At 44.7% G+C, this 18819-nt stretch overlaps 1 protein-coding gene across 2 annotated transcripts in view; it reads left to right on the forward strand.

The window, feature by feature from the left end:
• The first annotated feature begins 533 nt into the window (after positions 1 to 533).
• Positions 534 to 18819, forward strand: part of KCNK6 (potassium two pore domain channel subfamily K member 6) — a 39726-nt gene continuing 21440 nt past the window's right edge. Inside the window, exons 1-3 of one of the 2 annotated variants that reach the window (XM_066581175.1) lie at positions 534 to 882; positions 7656 to 7867; positions 8662 to 8978. In XM_066581175.1, coding sequence (XP_066437272.1) covers positions 8672 to 8978 — 307 coding nt within the window. In that variant the 5' untranslated portion in view covers positions 534 to 882; positions 7656 to 7867; positions 8662 to 8671. The remainder of the gene's footprint in view (positions 883 to 7655; positions 7868 to 8661; positions 8979 to 18819) is intronic. The other variant, XM_066581174.1, reaches the window with a different exon arrangement.

The following is an 18819-nucleotide window of genomic DNA, read 5'->3' on the forward strand; positions in this document are numbered from 1 at the left end:
TGTGCAGCTCATCAGTTCTTGTTCATTTCTCGTTTAGTGTTTCATATTCCTCTGTGAGACACTGAGCAGGGAGTGTTTAAATGCAACAAGACGTGAACGAGCCAATTATATTTTTTCTGCCAGCTGAAACCGTGCAGTCTTCCTGGTTTCTTTTTTCTTTTTGTTTCCCACTGTTTCGCTTAGCAACATTGCGTAAAAATGCAGCACATCTGCAATCTAATTGTATATGTACAGCGTTTAGTACGCATCCATAGAGAACAATAGGGCTCTATCGCGCATAATACGCAGTAAAATAGAACATTCAGCGTTGATTTGATTTGTATTTGATTTGCCGCAATGTACCACATTACATGCACGTATATCGCGCACATGAAGCGCAATTCTAATACGCTTGTGTGTCCCCAGCCTTATGATAACTCCTCTACAGAAATGCTTCTCTCTAGCCTCACTTCTTATAGTCTCTCCTCCTACAAACACACATAGGTCTCTCTCCTCCCTCCCTCAGTGGTTGCTGTCTCTCCTCCCTCCCTGCACTCTCAGGAAGTTCTGACTTTTCCTCTCCTGTAAAAGTTTTTGTTATTCAGAGGTGGTGAGGGTAATTAGGTGAACAGGGAGACAGACCGGGAGGGAAGGGGGGTAGAGAGACCTTGGGCACAGTAGACAAGTGGAAACTACCCAAAAGAGACAGAGATACTAAAGGGAGAGAGACTGGTTACTGCAGAAGAGATCAGAGCAGAAGCTGGAAAAATTGAGACATCACTATGTATACATAGAGACAGAGAGGTCTGAATGTGAAAGAAGAGAGACCTAGGGTTTTGGTGATAGGGGTATAGAGTCAAGAAGGCACCGAGAGATCTGAGCGAGGCACCAGAGACTGAGCAGGTAAGTAAAAGAGATCCACCCGTATAATAGTGCTTTACTGTATTGGCCATCTTTCCCCCCTGTGTTGTACCTTTTTAAATATGAGATTTCCAGGTGTTGATTGTCTCTCTCTGTGTAACAGGACAAGGCACCGATATTTCCCACCCTAAGTACAATTTACAGAGCAGTGCCCTTTTATTTCACCCTGAGGTTCAGATGATGGGACGAGAAAGAACACTTTTTTGCTTTATTGAATGAAGTTTGTGGTATATTGCTGATACGGAAATAGGCAACACTAGAATCAGCGATTGCAAGAGGACATTTTTTTCAAGGGTGCCCTAAGCTTATCAGAATGATGTATTGTTGAACATGGAGGAAGGTGTATGAAATACTGTGTGTCTCAGGAGCCTCAGTAGATGGAGCCTTGAGAAACTTCCTACTACAACTACCCTTTGTACAGTTGGAGACATATATATATATATATATATATATACCGTATTTGAGATAGCGATGAAAAATGTAGACAAAATGTTATTGTTCTCAGTAGGACAAATAAATTCATCTTTAGATATGATGCCTTTTATAGCTATTGAAAAGAAATTATGTTACAGAAAACCTTCAAGGCTACTTTGATCTCTTCATCAGGCTAGTACAACAAATAGATAGAATATGTTTGAATGGCAAACAAAAAGAAATAGAAACAGAAAATATAGAAGGTTAAGAGCAGAAAAAGAGCACGTGTTCCATCTAGTCTGTCCTTATATTACTTCTGTTTAAGGGCTCATGCCCACGGAATACGCCGATGGATTTACACCCCGGGAGTACCGCGATTGAAAACAAAAAAGTGCCTGCTAGTGATCGCGGATTTTCACAGTCTCCATTAATGCTATATTAATGGAAACCTCCCGCGGCGTAAATCCACGGCAAATAAAACATGCGATTTTTTTTTCCCGCTGCGGAAATCCGTAGTAGAATTCCGCATATGAGCATTTGCAGGCAAAAAAGCTATTAGGTTCTATATTCAATAGAACTTAATAGCTGCGGAATTCACACGTGGATTTCTGCTGCGGGAAATGCGATAGAAATCCGTTTGTGGGCATTCACCCTAAAGGCCCATTTAGATACAACGATTATCACTGAAAATTCCATCAAAAGCCATCTTTTGAGCGATAATCACTGTGTCTAGACGTGTGCCCATTATGCACTTTTCGTGCACTATTCTTTCATCACTGACTTCAAGCCAGATTGCAAACCCGTCATTCCTGCTTATCAGGATCACATGCTGAGTTCTCCATGGGTAGCGCTGATAGCATTGTTTCAGCTGCGGTCCTGCTGGAGAACAATGGAGCTGAATGCAGATAACCGATCTCCAGCTGTTATTTGCATTCAGCGAAAGGCTTCATTTGCACGCTAATAGCTGAGTAGCTACTTGGTAGTTTATGCAAAATGATCGCTCAAAGCTGTCGCTCTATCTGTCGTTTGAGCGATTTTTTTTTTGAGCGATCATCGTGTGGGCCCTTAGGATACATCTCCGCTTATACCAGGCAGCTTGAATTCATTCATTGTAAATTTTCCAACCACGTTGGCAGGAAGTTTGTTCTAAGCATTTACAACTCTTTCAGTAGATCGTGTGCACTGCTCACACCTCAATGTTTCAACAACATATATAAATGTATGCAGTGTGTATGCAATCGGTCCCGAGTAGCATTATAACTAGAGATGAGCGAGCATACTCGCTAAGGGCAATTACTCGATCGAACATTGTCCTTAGCGAGTATCTCCCCGCTCGTAAGAAAAGGTTCGGCGCGGGTGAGAGGTGAGTTGCGGCAGTGAGAGGGGGGGGGGGGGGGGGGGGAGAGAGGGAGAGATCTCCCCTCCGTTCCTCCCCGCTCTCCCCCGCCACTGCCCGCCCGCCGCCGGCAGCCGAATCTTTTCTTCTGAGCGGGCAGGTACTCGCTGAGGGCAATGCTCGATCGAGTAATTGCCCTTAGCGAGTATGCTCGCTCATCTCTAATTATAACTATGTGTCTAAAGGCTGTCCTACACCGGGTCATGTGTTAAAGTAAAGGCTATGTTTTTCTGATTGCCAAAGTGTTATCTTATATCCTCACCTACACCGACCAATTCTTGGGACACAATCTAGTGAGAAAAGAGAACGTAATGTAGCATACAGTCCCCAAACTGGGCCATTCATGTTGCATGAGTATCAGCTAGAGGAACAGTACATTAGAGTGCACTTTATTGTCTACAAAGGTAGTGATGCAAGTGAAATCCTATTCCTAAATCACAGAGGGCGGCCATACTTACAGAATGCAAGAGCAAGTATAAAACACCACTTCCCAGCAGCATACAGCTATATGGTGGAGTGCGAAATGCTGATGAACAACTACGCAAATGCCTACCACATATTGGGGAGGAAGGCTTGGTATTATACTTGCACACAGATAAGGCTTCTATAGCGAGCCAGTCCCACAGATATGTGTAGTGCAGCATGCAGGCTAACATCCTATTAATTACACTTATACTATTAGATGATTTGTTTGGAATGCTATTCTTCTGACAGTAAGGCCTGCTGCAGACGAATGTAATTTGCTGCAGGATGCCAATTGCAATAATCTGTATAACGCGCCCAGATAAAGCATGCTGCGATCTTTATTGTGCACGTATTTCATACAATATATGTGATCGGCAGCATGGGAGCCTATGGCAGATTGGTACAGCGTATTCAGTGCGCAAAACAACATAGTTGTGTGCAGTAGCCCTAATTCTCATAACTAAAGTTTCTTAAAAGTGAAATTAAACTTTCCTTAAAGGTCTGACATGTCATAGTGATGTGTCATAAGTCTGATCGTGGGGTCCGGGAGCAGAGACCTACACCAATCGCTAGAACAAAGAGGCAGATGTTCTCAGCTGAGTGCTGTGCCCTCTTTGCTGTGATTGCCTCTGTTTGGCTTTCTTTGGTCGGCTGCACACGGGCATATATGCATTGCGTCTGCCCCCGGATTCCACAGCAAATACCACCCATAACATGCTACTGAAAAACGCTTTTTTCCTGCACACAAGCAGAAATTAATTGTGATTTTCCGCACAGACGAAAAATCACAGCATGTTCTATTTTTAACTGGTTTCCACGCGAACGGCTTCCATTGAAATCAATGGAAGTCGTCCAGCGCACAGCCCTTCCGCAATTGACATTGCATAAAGGTCATGGATTCCGCGTCATCGCTAGGCGATACCACGGGAAAAACAGGGGTTTAAGAAAAAAAATATGCACTGTGCATGTCTGACAGCGAGCCATGCAGACCATCCGCAGTACAGAAAAGAAGAAGAAATGACAGGTACGCGCAGATGTTGGCTGGGCATAGGGTCAGACTCCGCTGTGGGCTCCCACATGCAGAATTCGACCCGGTCGTGTGCAGCCGGCTTTTGGAGAGCCAAACAAATGGTGTCCAAACTCATAGGCTTTCTATCTCTTCAAGGAGAGCTGAGCATTTCTACTCTTTTATTTTAGCAACTGGTGTAGGTCTCAGCACCAAGACCCCCAGGTTCAAAACTTTTATGCCATGTTTAAAGGTTAATGAAAGATTAGTTACCCTTTAAGCAGTGATTTACATAAAGGACCCTATGAACCCTTTCAGTTCCTTCTTGTACCACCACACTCCTAACCACCCGTGACAGCAGATCCTGGAACTCCCATCCCATTTTCACATCTAAAGTGCATTGTATTTTCCACTTCCTTGTTTGCCAACATTGCAACACCCATAGAGGCTACATCCCTGTGCAGGATATTGCCAATAAACAATCTGATATGCACCCCCCACCCACCATCTTTTCGAGGAGCCTACTAGCTGCCTGTTTTTCCATAAACTTTCTTACTGATCTCAGTGGGACTGCAAGTAGAGAAACTATGAGTGTCAGAAGCATGAAGCTCCCTTTTCAATTGCAGTGGGATTGCATGACCCCTTATATATCTGAAATACACGAGATGACAGGTTCATATAGAAAATTAATGATTTGCTATGATAATTGATAAAATGGGTTTAATGGAGCACTGTGTAATAAATGAGTTGTTGCAGTAAGTAGTATTGTACAACAACAATGCAGGGAAGTGATAACTAGTTAAAACATTTACAGTATGCTAACTACTGGAGATGACATCTAGATGCAGAATGTATTGCACTGATTACATGTCTTTCCTAGTGATGTAATGTCACATTCTTTCCTAATTAAAGTCTTTTTAACTGTTGAGTTGCTAATTAAGTGAATAATTAGAGCATTGTTCACATGTACCCTTTTCACAAGAGGTCTACTACTACATTGGTATATAGATTAGGGCTCCTTCACACAAGCATGGTTTTAGCGCAGTATAGGTGTGCAAAAAAAATCACGCCTATGCTGTGCTAAAAATCGCGTGAACTGGCAATTTTTCACACGCAGAAGACCCAAGCTTCATGCATGTGAAAATCACCCAGTCACCGAAGCAGCGTGTTGCTTTAAAAAAGCGCAGCTGCTCCAGGAGGAGAGAGAGATGGATTTTCCCATAGCAGGGAGAGAGTCGATAGCCCTGCTCTGTCTCTCCCTGCTATCGGTTAATCCCCCCATAGCCCCGCTCTCTCTCTCTCCCTGCTCTGGGGATCCCCGAGGGATATCTGCATAGTGAAGGGACAGTTAGAGGGTTGGGGCTTTATAGCTTCTCACAGGGATTCCCCATAGCAAAGACAGAGGGGTGGGGCTAGAGGGCAGATCCCTCTAACCCCACCCTCTCCTCCCACGCTTTCAAGGAAGCCCTATAACCCCACTCCCCTCTCTTTCCCCACTATAGGGAAATCCCTTGGGGAGAGAGGTGGAGGGAGTCTCGTACTGCCCCCCCCCCCCCCGCCCCCCCGCTAACGGGGAATTGCCCAGCAGCAGGGCTGGAGGAATACCCAGCTGCTTACAGCAGGACATTTAAAATGTGCTGCCCAGTTAAGCGAATGATCGGGGCTTCTGCTCATCCCCGCGGGGACTAACAGGAGTTTACCACGGGGCATTTAAATGCGCTTCTGGGCAGCACATTTTAAATGTCCTGCTGTAAGCAGCTGGGAATTCCTTCGGTCGGCAGAAATCCTCCTAATGAGATTTGTAATCTTATTTTCCTGCGCAGGAGTTTCCATAGAATCCTGCTCCCATAGGAGTCAATGGAAACTCCTGTGCAGCTTGCACCAAAGATAGGTTAGGTCCTATCTTTTCATGCAGCACGGACCTTAGGTGCGGGCATTGTAGCTACGCATGTCCTATCTTTGGAAAGTGTGAGTATTTTGGGTGTCTAAAATTCCTTCATGTGAAGACTTCTATAGGAAACCATTGGTTCTTATAGAAGCGCTCTTTTCACGCACCTATTCTGCACTAAAATCACACTCGTGTGAAAGAGGCCTTAGATGAACAGCCACATAACCAGCACTATAGACAAGCGATTTCCAGGTGTGAGGAGACTTAAGGCCCATTTACACGCAACAATTATTGCTCAAAATTCACGCAAAAGCCATTGTTTGAGCGATAAACGTTGTGTGTAAATGCTCCCATCTTTCACTCTTTGGCTGAACTATGATTTTTAGGTGAGAATAAAATCCATCCTTCAGCTAGAGAGACGATAACACAGACCGCATGCTGTGTTTGCTGTCCATGGTGCTGTATTCTCCATGGGAGCACTGGTTACATTGTATTTAGCTTGCAGCCCCATGGCAGAACAAAGGAGCTGAATGAAGAGAACAGATCACCTGCTGTTCTCTGCATACAGGTCCCTGAGGCTAATTTACATGCAAATGAAGGTGACAAGCTGCTAATGGACATTAGTGTTCATTAGCAGTTTATGCAAAACAATCACCCAAAACCTATCTTTTGAATGATTCTTTGCATGCATGCTCCTTTGGGAAATCTAGTATGCAAATGGAAGATGAAACAATGCCTCTACAGTGCCACCCATTAGAAGGTAGCATTCTTGCTGATCTAAAAGCTGTGAGGACATTTAGGGAGTAGTAGCTGTACCACAGCTGGAGACCCACAGGATTAGCCTGTCCTTGGAATTCTTAAGCAGTGAACATTTTCCCTTAAGAAACAGGGAAAGAATATGTTCCCTCACTTAGTAGCATATGTTGTAAATAGTTATTGTAACGTTGTCCCTACACATTCAAGGAAAGTCATCTTAACCTCACCAATTTTGGCATGATTGGCTGACTAGATCATGTGTATGGTGGCCTCCAGACACTACATTGATGGGAGATGTACATGGGAAAAAAAGGATTGGGCATGCAGGATTTCAACTAATCCTTTGTTCGAATGGAAGATAAGCTGTTTCTGGAGGTGTCAGGCCGTGGCTTATTTCCCTCTTCTGTTGAAAAGATATGCACATTCAATCAAGTGTGCATGTATGAGGTGTAAGGATGAATAAGGATGGCCATACATATTAGATATAGACTGGATGAACCCACCAATTTCAGCAGGGCTGGATAATCATCTTATGTGTATGTCAGCCTCCAATGGCAGATATTGTGGGAGAGATAGATCGGATAGTTGGATATCAACTGCTCAACAACTTTCTCCCCTCACTACACATGCACACTTGGCCTGGCAGAGCATCCATGTGTATAGCGGATCATGAGATATAGCTGTTTGCCAAACTTGTTCTGCAGCAGCTATCTCATGTATATAGGTAGCTAAAAGTTTATGTATACCTTAATTAATTAATCCTTTTTGTAATTGCTTTTCATGAAAAAATTTCTAATTGTTTGATTACTCTATTTGTATTGTTTTCCAAGGCACTGCAGACTGAAGGACTGAAATCTTAGCAAATTCTGTCAGAGTAAACTGACAGCTTCTCCCCTAGCCTGTTTCCCTGCTGTGAACATGTATTCACTGCCTTTCCACTGAGCTATTTTAGAAGGCTGTATGAAAGTGCCGGTGAAAGTGGAAAGCAGGAGGACAGAGAGCAGAGAAAGCTACTATTACAGAGGGCTGTAATTCACTATAGGTGAGTTTTCTGCCCTCTATCAGCAGTAAGGGAGAAAAGGACTAGCAGCTACTCAGAGAGAGAATGAGATAGACCGAGAGAGAGTAGTATCTGTAGCATTGAGTGACCATGAAGAAGGAGAGGGGAGGGAATGCTGAGCTGGTGCACCTTCCTGGGATAGACCAGCTGATCAGTCTTGGGAATGCCCCTGAGCCAGAAACCTGAATGTAGGAGAGGTTGCAAACCAAGTATGAGGCTTTCTAAATGCATGAGGAAAACTCAATGTAAAAAAAAATAAAAATACAATAAGTGCATCATTTTTTTTCTGCAGGGACTTGGTAAGGTATGTGTATTGATTTTTCATGCACAAAGATTTCTATAGTTGTGAAGTGTCAGCTGAACAAGTATTCATCCAACAGAACTTGTTCTCATTCCAGTTCCACAAAGAGATATCATTGGTATACCCAATAGCACCACCCAAGATGATGACATAACCCTGCCACATCTTGCAGTATTTAACTCACAATATATTATGTTGCTTTCTTGAGGCAAGAAATGTCTAATTGTCTATGATAGATTCACTGAGAAAGTGGGTAAATATATAAAACATAACCTTTAGTTAAATACATTTTTAAAATAAAAGTTATATTATATTTTATATATTTACCCACTTTCTCAGTAAATTTAGTTGTCTAGGATAGCATAAAACCTGCAATATGTAGGATGCTGACTATATACTAGTGCATTCTATGGGTTACCCACAAGAGCAACCATCAGAAAACCTTGTAAACTCAATAAATTCTTCTTTTTTCCAGTTCATCTGACATGAAGTCCTGGCTGGTACTTGCGCTGCTTGTACTTGGCTATGTGGCCTATCTTTTACTGGGTGCACTGGTGGTCTCCACTATTGAAGCTCCATATGAGGAAAATTTGCGCCAGGAGCTGAGACAACTAAAGCAGATGTTTCTTCATAACAGTCCATGTGTGAACGGGAGTCGCTTAGAGGCCCTTCTGGAGAAAGTGATCAATGCCAACAAATTTGGTGTCTCCGTGTTGAATAATGCATCTAATGAAAGCAGTTGGGACTTGGCATCGTCTCTCTTCTTCTCCAGCACACTGCTGACCACTGTTGGTAAGTACTAGAGTTTACAACGGGGATAATAATCGATACTATGAACATTCTAATTATGGGGATGTTCTTCATACACTCTTTGTAAAAAAAAAAATCAAGCACCTAGAAGAAGTTGTCGTTTTGCTGCAAAAATTGGCATGCTCAGGCAGATATGCAAATGATTAGATTTGTGGTGTGATTAGATTAACCGTTTTGCCACTTTAGGACCTGAAAGTGGCTCCACCCTTGGCCTATAAAAAAGCTCCTAGAGGCTACTTGTGTGTGGAAACCCTCTTTCCTCTTATGTAGAGCTTGTTGACCACTGGACATTCCTCTATGATACAGTCAAAGTGATGTCACCCATTTAACAGAGTTTTTAGAGATGGTGCGTCCTTGGAATGTAAGAAACTGTATCGATAAGTTGCCCGCCAATGGGGCTATTTTGACCAGACTGTTAGGAGGTGTTGGCACGAGTGGATGTGTGAGGGCACACAAGGCAACCAGGATTCAGGATGCCCTCGACAGACCACCCGTATAAAAGATCGTCTGATCGTCCAACAAGCACGAGCAGCTCCAGCTGTTTTGTTGTCTGCCATCCACAGACAAGTGGCACCATCGTTACAGGTCCTTGTGAAACCCATCCATTATCACCTCCGTTTACACGTCTCCTCACTTCCCCGTTCATCCCCTGTTGCCGCTATCTGTTTACAGGCAGCTGAGACATGCCATAAACCTACTCTAGCAGCCAATGACAGCGCTCAGTGCTGAGCTATCATTGGCTGCTGCAGCTTGTTTGGAGACAGACTTAGCATGGAGAGTGACAGCACAGGGAGACTGGAGCTGGCAGCGGAAGACAAACTGGGCAGTGGGGAGAGGTAAGTAATTGCTGATTGTTATTTTAATGCATGGGCGACTCGTTGATTGGGGTTTCCTTAACGTGGACAACCTCTTTAATAATATTTTAAAGGGATGTCATCAGACTGTCATTCAGCCCACAGCTATTTCTCCCAACTACCCCATACACATAAACAAGTGCTCATGTGTTTTACATGGAGACAATGAGGAAAGCGGCAGCCAGATAGCTCTAGCGGCAATTTGTCTCCAGAGGGGACAAAATGAATGGGCATTGAATTGGTATTGAAGTTTAACATGCTTAATCCTTTTTTTCACCCTGACATTATTTGTCAGGGCAAAATCAGGAGGTCTCCTCACATATGTGACAGTCATCCAGTCCACCGTGTACATACTGTAGGGGTCTTTGGATATAATTAGAGATGAGCGAGCATACTCGCAAGGGACAATTGCTCGAACAAGCTCGGAAGAAAAGGTTCGGCTGCTGGCGCGGCGGCCGGGGAGAGCGGGTGAAAACAGAAGAGGGATTTCTCTCCCCCCCACCCGTTCCCACCTGCTCACTGCCGCAACTCACCTCTCACCCGCGCCGGCAGCCGAACCTTTTCTCCCGAGCGGGCAGGTACTCGCTAAGGTCAATGCTCGATCGAGCAATTGTCCTTAGCGAGTATGCTCCCTCATCTCTAGATATAAGGGTCATCCTTCTAGAGAACTTGGTAATCCAATATATTACCATTCTTTAGGATTTGTCTGATTTAAGGCCCTCTTACACGGCCCGACAGTTTTTCAAGCGACTGAACAAGCGCTGACGCTACCACTAAGGTCGTCAGCGCTTGTGCAGAGCGTTTGAACTGAATGAGTTGCCGCAGGCTCCTCATCCGCTTCTCATTCAGCACTTCACTTCCTATGGCAAGCGCTGAGCGGGGAGTGTTTACACAGGACAAGTAGCCAGCGAGCCAGCAAGGTTTTTTAAGGTGTCTGAAAAGTCAGCTTAACAAACCGAGAATGACAAGTGAGCGATTTTTTTATTTATTTATTTATTTTTATTTTTTCTTTTAAATGTTTTTTTTTTTTTTTTTTTCGCATTCACACTGAACGATTATCGCTCATATTTGTTCATTTGAATGAATTGTGAGCGATAGTTACGTGTAAATGGGCCTTTAGAGTAAACTTTTCCATATACCTAGTAGGATATTTGGGGTGACTTATCTGAAGTGATGAGCGACTATAAAGAGTGTCTTTTTCTAGAGGACCTGACACATCCATATCTTACAGCGACAGCCACTGATTTCAATAAATACCATGTAATGCCTCATTTCCCCTGTGGTGATGCTGCAAAGAAACAAGAAACACTTGATGCCAGCTTCCACAAATTTTGGGCTTATTCAGATGTGTGTATATTGGCTGGGTTTTCACGCCTGGCCAATATACGCTGTCCCTCTCACTCACCGACTCTCTGCTTCTCTCCTCCCCTCCGAGCGGTTTGCAATGGGAGTGGGTGGGTTGAGGGCGGAGCTAAGCTCCCGCCTCTTGTCCATAGCCAGCAATGGGAGTGGCACAGGATAGAGTGGAGCTTAGCTCCACCCCTGCCCCACCCCCTCCCATTGCGAACGCAGGAGTGGAGGAGAGAGGCAGAGAGCCGGTGAGGGAAGGGGAGACCGCTTAGATGGAAGCGTATATTGGCCAGCCGATATATGCTCCTGGGAATACACCCTATGGCTCATTGTTGGAGGCTTCAGCACCTTGAGCTCTGCTTATTTTAGGAACGTCCTCCCAACTAATAAGTGTATTCCAAAATGAACAGCCCTTTTATCCTATAGTAAATAATTGTGCCTATCTACTGTTAAAAGGGTTGGATTATAATTGACTTTTATCACCTATCTGTAGGATAGATGATAAAAGTCTGATCGTTGGGGGTCTCACTGCTGAGGCCCTCACGATCCTAAGAACCAGGGTCCTGTGCCCCCCTTTTCTTGTCACTGAGTGGATGCTGTATGCATATATAGGACTAACATGAGAAGGCAGGTATCCTGGAGGCTTGCCCTAACACTTACTACCAGGACGCAGAAGGAAATGCTGGGAAGCTGGTAATACTTGGATAGTGTTTCCACCCTTTATAAACTGGTTTTCCTCTGACAGGACCAGCTTATTGCCTGTCATACATGCGGTAACACCAGTACTCCAGTTACACTTGGCAAATAAAAGTAAACATAAGAACAATATCAGACTCCATAATCCAGTAAATTTCCCTCCAGGGTACTGGAAAAATGCTTAGATCGTTATTCAAACATCACCATGTGTACACATCTACGAGAGCGTAACGCTTGGTTAGTAGAAGATAACTTGTCAAGTAGCAACAGGTAACACCCTGAGGACAAGGACAATGTCACATCTAAAGGTGACCATAAATGTAATCAGGAACCATAGGACATTTGATTGCATGCATATTGATGGAGATAATTACCATATGGCCGACTTTAGACCTGCAGTCAAATTATTCATGGGCATGGCTACAATCTCAGCAGTTAAAGGAAGGCTCTCAGCAAATCTATTGACAGCACCAGTTGGGTGCAGGGAGAAGGATGTAAATGTACTTCTGTGGATGCTTTTAGGGACTCTCACAGTTGGAAAATGAAGTTTGATGCTGCCACTGTAAATGCTACAGATTAAGTACTTTTCACTCAAGTGCTCTCTACTTTGTCAAATGAGCTGCTCCACAGCATTCAACCAGGAGAGCGATACAGCTGTCAATCAGAGCTGTGATGCCACTCATTGGACAGAGAGGAGGGCACTTGAATGAGAAGTTCTGCCTTCATAACGTGTGACTGCGGCATTAAACTTCATTCACTGCCATGCTTACCCATCAGCATCCTATGATCATGTCTCAGGGGAGCTCGATGGGGCCCTTCCCACCGGCTGGCTGTTTATACACAAGGTAAGTTTTGGCCATGGCATCTAAGTAGTTAACTGCCATGATAGGTTCAAACTCTGGCAGAGAGGGAACTCTCTTCCCTGACAAGAGTCCCTACACCTGCGGCCAGGGCTTACCATCGTGGCCATCTGTGGCGCTGATACAGTGGTCGTGCTGCTATTATGTATAAGGGGTAGCGGAGCGTCACTTCTCCCTTACATACTATTGATAGTAGTCTAATGGGTCACCTGCTTCTGGAACTGCGAATAACAACATCAGTGGCAAGTTTACCACTAGTTTTGAGGTAGTTGAAATAAAATAAGGAACTTGCAAAATATATGGAAATGACTTAGGCTGCATTGTCACACAGGTAAAATCACTTGCAGCTGAAACCTTGCTCAGCCATGGCAGCCAATAGCCATGTGATCTTGCCGATAATGTTTGGTTGTTTCCAGGGGCGTAACTATAGGGGATGCGGTTGCACCCGGGCCCAGGAGCCTTAGGGGGTCCATAAGGCCTCTATTCTCTATATAGAGAGCCCAGTACTATGAATAAAGCACTATAGTTGGGGGCCCGTTACAGGTCTTGCATTGGGGCTCAGAAACTTCAAGTTACGCCTCTGGCTGTTTCTAATATTGTGTTGGATTTGTAGCAGCGTGTAACTATATGGGATGCAGAGGTTGCAGGTGGTCCAGGACCCCAATGCTCCAAGGGGCCCAACTGTTGTGCTACATAAAAGGACACCAGTTCCACAAATGGCACAGAATGGTTAGGGAGCCCTTTTGCCAATTTTGCAGTTGAACCATGAGAAAAAAGTCAGAGGTACAGATGTTCCCCTACTTGCAAACGTTCGAGTTACGAACTTCGCAAGATACGACCAATCTGTCGTTGTATGGAACAGGATCCATTTGCGATCCCCTCCATACAACCATTTGTTCGGACATACGAAGAAATGTACTTGCGAACAGGCTCCTGAAATGGAACCTGTTCGCAAGTAGGGGACTATCTGTATGTTTTCGAGGACATTGATTATATGTCTGGTGTGTTCCTCAGGTGTGTTCACACTGTTGAACTATTTTTTTCTGATCCGGATTTCAGTGAAAATCGTGGCAGAGCTCTTCGGTTGGTGTATCAACTGCTACAGATCCACGTGTGGATTAGCCTTATTCAATAGGGCTAATCCGTGTGCGAAAACCTGACATGGATTCTGTGTCACAAAAATACGTATCACTTTTTTTTGCATGTGAATAGACTATAGACTGACGGCGAGGATTTGCCATTGATATAATGTGGAATCAGCATGGATTCTGTGGCAAAATACATAATACGAACAGGCCCTCTGAGCTGATATTTAGTAGACGGCTCTTTACTGGTAAGTCAATAACACAAACTGTTCATTGAGCGTAAGTCCCTCGGCTGGGCTGGATCTCAGATTACAGCGTTGCAGGAGACGCTGTACTGAAAGACCTGACTGTGCGCCTATGCGTATTGTAGACTCTTGGCGCAGGGCCTAATCTTGGGTCAGCAGCTTGTTCAGCATATTGCATACTAGGGAAAAGACCAATTCATGATAAATCCATATATAAGGTGAACAGATGTCCCGATTTAGGCGGGACAATGTCGCTTTGGGACCCTGTGTCCCGCCTTCCGACGCTTTTGTCCCGCTTTCTGGTAACGTCTGGTCACCATAAAAGTGATTACCGGGCGAGGTGCCGCAGCTCCCTGCCCAGTAATCACTCTGCAGTGCCGCGGACCAGATGCATACACTGATGGCTGTGTGTGCATCCAGGATCCACCTCCCCTCAGCTCTCCTCTTTGGTTACGCTAGAGAGGAGACTAGAGCAGAGGGGAGGAGGCGCTGCTGCAGGTGCACACAGGATTCCCCTCACCAGCAGCAGATCTGAGAGGATCATTGGCGCTGTGAGGACCAGGAGGACGGTATAGTGGTCACTGGGCTGGTGTAAGGGTGCACTAATACTATGGGTCACTGTGGGGGACACTATTATTGCTGGCCTTGCATAGGGGGATGCTAATACTATGAGTCACTTTGGGAGTCGCTATGATTGCTGGGGCTTCTGTGGGGGTCACTATTATTGCTGGGGCTGGTATAGGGGACACTATTACTAGTGAGGCAACTCTGCATGTATCAGCATACCTCAAGCTGATTAGGGTATGTCTACACGTGGCAGAAATGCTGCAGAATGTCCGCAGCATAAATTTCCGCTGCAAATTCTGCATTTAAAAGAACAGTCAAAATCTGTAGCATTGGTGCAGATTTTGATTAGAAATCAGCTGCAGATACACAGTGGCGCTCCCCCTCACCTCCTCTGAGAGCTTCCTGCTGTCAGCCTGGTCAGGTGCGTTGCCACTGGTCAGGTGAGGCCACTGCAGGCCGCGGGGAACCGGAAGCTGGGGAGCGCTGACAGCGGGAAGCCTACAGAGGAGGCGAGGGGGAGCGCCGCATAGCATGAAATCAGCTGCGGCTATGTGGCTTATTTCCAGTCAAAACCCGCAGCAATGATATGTATTTTGACTGTTTTCTGGATGCAGAAGTGCTGTGGAAATTGCTCCTTGTCTTTTTTTTTTTGAACCGTCCCTGTACTTTTTATAACAACTGAGGTAAAATCATATGTTGTGATAAGCCCCGCCCACTGACCACAACCCTCTGTCCTTCAACCCTGGGAAAATCTGGTCACCTTATTCATATATATGTATGATGTGTGTGTATGTGTGTGTGTGTGTGTGTGTATATATATATTAAAGGAGATGTCCCGCGCCGAAACGGGTTTTTTTTTTTTTTTAAACCCCCCCCCGTTCGGCGCGAGACAACTCCGATGCAGGGGTTAAAAAAACCACCCGCACAGCGCTTACCTGAATCCCGGCGGTCCGGCGTCTTCATACTCACCTGCTGAAGATGGCCGCCGGGATCCTCTGTCTTCATGGACCGCAGGGCTTCTGTGCGGTCCATTGCCGATTCCAGCCTCCTGATTGGCTGGAATCGGCACGTGACGGGGCGGAGCTACACGGAGCTACACGGAGCCCCATAGAGAAGAGGAGAAGACCCGGACTGCGCAAGCGCGGCTAATTTGGCCATCGGAGGGCGAAAATTAGTCGGCACCATGGAGACGAGGACGCTAGCAACGGAGCAGGTAAGTATAAAACTTTTTATAACTTCTGTATGGCTCATAATTAATGCACAATGTACATTACAAAGTGCATTATTATGGCCATGCAGAAGTGTATAGACCCACTTGCTGCCTCGGGACAACCCCTTTAATGAGCTGAGTCAAAGTGTATATTTTAGCTAATTCTCTATCATGATATTATTCAGTACACGTGTAAAGCATAAAATTGTGGCGATAGACATACAATAGCTACTAGCCAAAAGGTTTTTGGTAAGATGTTATCACCCTCCGGGCTTAAACAGGCGAACGTGATTTAGTCCTATTATGCAGCTATGATAGTCACGGCCGCATAACAAGACAAAACTAAACCATTGATTTCAATGGTTTTGGTTTCACTATCGGGATTCTCGCCCGTTAATAGTATGGGCGAGAAAAGATAGGAGTTGCCCTATCTCTCCCTCACATAGTATTAACTACATGTGGGAAAGATCAGGCAGGACCTATCTCCCCGCTGTCTTTTTTTCAAACTCCTGCGATACAGCGCAGAGTTTTTAAAGCCCAAGAAGGGAGGGAAAAAAAGCCGGTCATGCGCAACTATGTTCCTAGTTGCGCATGCGGCTGTGTGAAATCCACCCTCAATCCCCAGATTTAGCTAGTGCAAAGGGAGCCCCATAGCAAAAACTATAGCTGGCCGTACACATTTTAATTCATATTGGCCAATAAAGCTGTTCACACTGACTGTTTATGTTCCATGACACCCGACGACATATAGAAGATCTTTCTAAGAATATTCTTTGAGGCGGCTTCACATGAGTTCATACGCAAAAGTTCATTAACAATCTTACAAAAGGTAGATTTGCCCGCATTTGTGTGCACATAGTACTGTATTTTTTGCGCACGCATGGCGAGTTCACATGCATGCAACACACCCTTTCCATGGAATAATAGGCCAATTAGCCTAATGAGGTGCAGATTTGTTCTTTTCCCTGAGTTTTGCACAGTGTTTCATGCTTCCTCTTGTATAATGCGCACCTCCCGTAGTCTTCTGTGGGATTTTTGCTGTGCAAAGCGCAGGTAAATACAGTCCCAGAGGGCTTTTCCACATGACTCAGTGTGCACAGGTATTTGCACATGCAAAACATAGAGACTTCAATAAGTCCGTTCTAATGACTGCTTTTTTCACACGCATTTTGTTGGCGCGGAGAAAGAACAAATCGGACCTGCTCTATTTTCCTGCGTTTTGTGCAGCAAAGCTCCCATAGACGTCTATGGGAGGTGCACAATAACGCAGGGGGATGCGTGAAAAACTGCGCAAAACGTAAAGGAAAAAACACATTTAGACCTCGTTAGGCTAATTAGCCTTTTATTCCACGGAAATGGCGTGTCACGCGGGTGTGTGAGCTGACCATGGGTGCACAAAAAGTACAGTACTATGCGCAGACATGCTCGTAAATCTACCTCCTCAAACCTCCTTCATGCGCAAATATGCTGCGGTGAGCATTTTTACACATAAGGAAGATAAGTTTTGAGAAAAGATCTTTAGTCTGACTATTGGACAGAAATTTCAAGCATGCCTGACTTCTTTGCAGACAATAGCGGACAGTCATTGGTCAAGTAAAATGATCATTTGTTTCAACTGTAATCTAATGTTTAGGGGCACCTTAAATTCCCCTTCCCTACAACTGTCGGTTCATGCAATGACACCCTTCTGTGCCAAGGTTCAAGAAACAGAATTTGTTGCCCCCCTCTCTCCATTCCATCTATTTCCTGAGGTTTTTACTACTTATGCTCTACCTGCTAGATTCCTGAAATCGCACTAGTGCAACTGGTACAACGACTGCCTGGCTGCCCATTTAGGACCCCTTTCTTTCAATAGCTGGGCACACTGCAGAGTAGGCTAGGTTACTTGGTGTCACTAATGTAGCCACCTCTCCAAACTATGGCCAAACTAAAGCTGTCATTAAATGAATGTTGACCATAACCAACCATTCTGATTTGGCCAGCTATCGGAGGGTGTGTGCCCTAGTCCAACATCCAGATACCTACCTGGTGAAAATAAATGGTTTTGATTATTTTTACTTGCATTCTTCATTCAATATTGGCTGTTCTTGGGCAGACAACTGGTTATGAATATGAGCATGCATGTTTTATAGGTGAGGGGGAAAAGGCCAATGCCAGCCAAAATGGGTAAAATAGGCGTAAGAGTGTATATGAACCCATCAAATTTAATGGGCATTAACAATCTGGGAAGTCGGGACAGTCAGCCAGTTGTGTGTAACAATGGGGACTAAACTGTAATGTCTTTGTATCCCATTTTCCTCTGCTGTTAGGTTATACTAAGTTGTTGTCAGTGATCAGCAGGTTGATTGTTGATGCTAGCCTGGGGTGTATACTGTTACCATGCAACAATGTAAACCTCTGCCTGTTTTATGTGTACATTGGACAAGCTTTGCTTTCTAGTGGGAGTGTATATATACTGTACCGAAGGGCAACAGTTGCACTTAGTATCATGCTCTGTCGGCCTTGTACATGCCCAATGAGGAAGCAGTTGACCTCCCAACTGATTTATCTATAATTCCCCCCCCAGTTACATACATGCTGTCTCCTGTATTCTCCATACGTTGGGTGTTCATTAGTTATGTGCTCACACTGATACTTCACAAGTATTCACCATTGTACTGTGGAACTATCTGTAGCTGGTGGCCGCATATACTGGTTTACACTCTGAAATATATGATAATGTAGACAGGATATGGAGGAATTCAGCTCCGCTAAGCAATTATTAGACTAGAATGGGAAGCACACATCCTACACCACAAACAGAAAAGTACCCACACCTGCAGGTTATAAATAACACCATTTATTTTTATATGGGTTTTTTGGGACTTAGGTGGGGGGCCGACTCTCGGCTGTTTGAAGGGGCTGCGGCACTAAGGTGACCATTGAGACCTCTTCACTCTATCCAAGGCACAGCACT

This window comes from Eleutherodactylus coqui, chromosome 10 (genome assembly GCF_035609145.1).
Source record: "Eleutherodactylus coqui strain aEleCoq1 chromosome 10, aEleCoq1.hap1, whole genome shotgun sequence".
NCBI lineage: Eukaryota > Metazoa > Chordata > Amphibia > Anura > Eleutherodactylidae > Eleutherodactylus > Eleutherodactylus coqui.